General features: G+C 53.0%; 1 protein-coding gene across 1 annotated transcript; it reads right to left on the bottom strand.

Moving 5' to 3' along the window:
- Positions 1–1,230: 1,230 nt before the first annotated feature.
- Positions 1,231–2,136, bottom strand: LOC134419813 (mas-related G-protein coupled receptor member H-like). The gene has a single exon (XM_063159419.1). It carries the CDS (start codon positions 2,134–2,136, stop codon positions 1,231–1,233), a length of 906 nt encoding a protein of 301 aa, XP_063015489.1.
- Between the last annotated feature and the right edge of the window lie 938 nt (positions 2,137–3,074).

Genomic DNA, 3,074 nt, shown 5'->3' with positions numbered 1-3,074 from the left:
AGCTCTTGGCACTGCCAACATCATCCCAAGCATTGCAGGCACGTGCCTTAGGAAGGGCTCTGGTATGAGACAGGGACCTGCCCTGCTCCCAGACCATCCAGAGGCTTAGAATGGGATAAAAGAAGGAAATGAGCCATTTTGGACACTGTTTAACAGAGACAAGCTCTGCAGTGCAGCCGGGATTTGGTTTATTCAACAAATTCAGAGGTTGGGACTACCACAGTGGAAAGAAACAAAAATCATGAATGCGAATCTGATTGGGGGTGGTTACAGAATGACAAAGATCAGGAGAGGCTGGACTGTGGCTGGAGCTGCTGTGCAGAGTGGCTGTGCAGCTCCTCCTGAGGGTAGCCAGGTTCAGGATGGAGGTGCTCAAGGGCTTCCCTGGACACTGATGCTGGGGAACCAGAGGATGGATGGCCCCATTCTGCAGAAGAGCAGCATAACCCCCTAATTTCTGTGCAATTAAATGGTCCAAGCATCTGGCGATGGGAATTTCCATATTCTGTGTACTTTATGGACACAGGCACAGGAGTTCAGTGGAGTTTGCTATCGACCCTGCAGTTTCGTCTGAAGGATTCAATTCTGGAATTGAAGAATGTGACAAATTCCCACTGAAAGGATAAGGGAATGTTGCTGTCCCTCCCCAGCTCTGCAGCCCTACCTGGTGTCCCTTCCCATCAGCTGGGAATGCAGAGCCAGCTCTGCTGGACAGAAGGGGAAGGATGCTCCCTGTGATCCCAACACCTCTCCTGCCATCCAGAGGCACCAGCCCTGCAGGGATTTGGGAAATCACTGCCACCCCATGCTGGGTGTGTCCCCAGGGATTAAGGTGTCCCATTCTTTGCAGGCAAGAGCTCCCTGAAAACACCATGGAACTCATCTGCTGAGCCAAAGGAGATGGAGTTCATTCCCTGGGGCCGAGGCCATGAGGGTCATTGCATGGGGAATAGAGCTGGGGAACAGCACTGAGCCCAGCTGCACTGCTTGGAGCCATGTGGATCCAGGAGGGAACAGGAAAGCCATGCTGCAATGTGCTCCCTGCAGAGCATCCCACAAAAATCACCCAAGCCAATGCCCCTGCTCCCTCCTCCTGCAGGAATACAACATGGCGAGGAGGGTGATCCTGTGGATATTGATTGATCAGGTGACTCAAGGAATCCCTCAGTCACTGTCCTAGGATCACTCAGCAGAGCAGTGGGAGGAATAAACAGGCTCAGATCCCCGTGTTCATGGCAGGATCATTTCTCTATGCAATTTCTTTTTCTGCTCCTCAAAGACCCTCTGGAGGGAGAGCCGGAGGGACCCCATGGAGCAGGGCCTGCAGCACCTCCCCAAGAAGAAGTAGATGAAGGGTTTGATGCTGCTGTGGATGCAGGCGAGCAGGAAAAAAACCTCTGATGACACAACGATGTAACTGAGGTGCTGCAGGAAATTGCAGAGGCTGAGGAGGAGAGTGAAGAGCGCAGTGATGAGGATAACAATGTCGCGCCTTTTGGGCTGCTGCTGCTGGGAGTCCACCTTGGAATTAATGAAATCAACTGTGATTGAAATGAGCATGGGTATAACAAAGAGGAGCAGCATGATGATGTACATGGAGATGAGAGCTGCCCGGCAGAGCTCCTGCTCATCTGATGGGCACAGGAATGTTACTGTGGGGATGACAGCAAAGAGAGCAAAGAAGGCCCAGTATTGGACACTTTCCACCACCCAAGTCAGGCGTAGAAGAAGGTTACAGTGACAGCAGAACTTGCAGAGCTTGTCCATATATACAACAGGTCTCCTGGGCATCAGCCATAACAGCGCCCAGTAGTAGGAGACCACTGAGAGCTGGAAAAGGAAACTCAGGTACAGCAGGGGCATGACAGGAGAGCAGGACACATCCTCCACCAGGAAAAGGAGGGTGGAGGGGACTGTGAGGAGAAGGAAGAGGAAATCAGTGACAGCCAGGACAAAGAAGCGATAGTTGGGGATTTTCAGGTTGAGGAGGCCGATGACAGCCCCGTTCCCAGCCAGCCCACAGAGGCAGATGAGTAGGGTCACAGTGTGTATGGCCACATCAGTGACATCTGTCCCACACAGATCATCTCCTTCAGTGGGTGAGGCAGCAGATGGGGACACTGTGGTCACCTCCATGGATGGATGCTGGGCAGGCAGTGGGATGTGGCTCCTGGCTGTGGTCAGAGTGGATGGGCAGTGAGTGCTTGGATAATCCAGGGATGGACCGTGTTGCTCCTCAGCAGCTCCCTGCAGTGGGAAGGATTCAGTGGGGAGGAGTGAGATGTGTAGGGGAGGAGGGCAGTGGAAATTGTGGGGTGTGAGAGGGAGGTGGGAGCTTTGGGTTGTTCAGGCACAGGGCTGGGCAGGGCACTACAGGCACTGGGAGAGGGCAGGAATTCCTGCTTCCAAATGCTTCCCATTGTGTTAAAAAATTATTTCAGCTGAACTCAGGGTCAAGATATAGAGGGGATGCACAGGGCAGAGGATGGGAGAGCTGGGAGGGCCCTGCAGTCACCGGGAGAGGGTGGCAGGAACAGAGCAGCTGCTGCAGGAGAGGAAGGTGGGGTGGGGAGGAAGGCAAACATTCCACTGACCTGTTCCCTGTGGGGCAGCAGCAGGCAAAGGGCTCTGTGCAGATCAGCAGCGCTTCCTGGTCCCTCTTGCTCCTTTGGGATCCATGTCCTAAAGTGGCTTCTCCTAGGTCAGAACCATGCAGAAGAAGTCTCCACATCACCAGGAGCTCCCCACTCCTATCCCTCTCTGCCCTGTCCTGTTGCTGCTCTCCAAGACTCAGTGGGGTCACAGGGCAATCGGAATTGGTTTTACAACTTTGGCTGTGTCAGAGTTCCACAGCTTAGTGTTACTGATCTTGATTTTTTTTTCCTTTGCCACAAAGGAGGTGGATTTTTTAATGGCTGTGCAATTTTTTCTGATAAGAAACAGTCCTTCCCAGCTCAAGGTGCATTCTGCAACTGCCTTCCCTCTCACAATAGGTTTCTACCATTCCTCATTTCTCTTCCTTGACAGGTCATCCTCCCTCCAGCAGCAACAGAATGCTGGAGCTGCTGGTGGCA

Source organism: Melospiza melodia, chromosome 6 (assembly GCF_035770615.1).
Source record: "Melospiza melodia melodia isolate bMelMel2 chromosome 6, bMelMel2.pri, whole genome shotgun sequence".
NCBI classification, from domain to species: Eukaryota; Metazoa; Chordata; class Aves; order Passeriformes; family Passerellidae; genus Melospiza; species Melospiza melodia.
The sequence above is the reverse complement of the archived record's forward strand: the minus strand, read 5'-3'. Positions and strand labels throughout refer to the sequence as shown.

What these genes read in the sequence shown, in the direction of transcription:
- LOC134419813 (XM_063159419.1), bottom strand. Translation starts at nt 2,136, where the DNA reads ATGGAGGTGACCACAGTGTCCCCATCTGCTGCCTCACCCACTGAAGGA.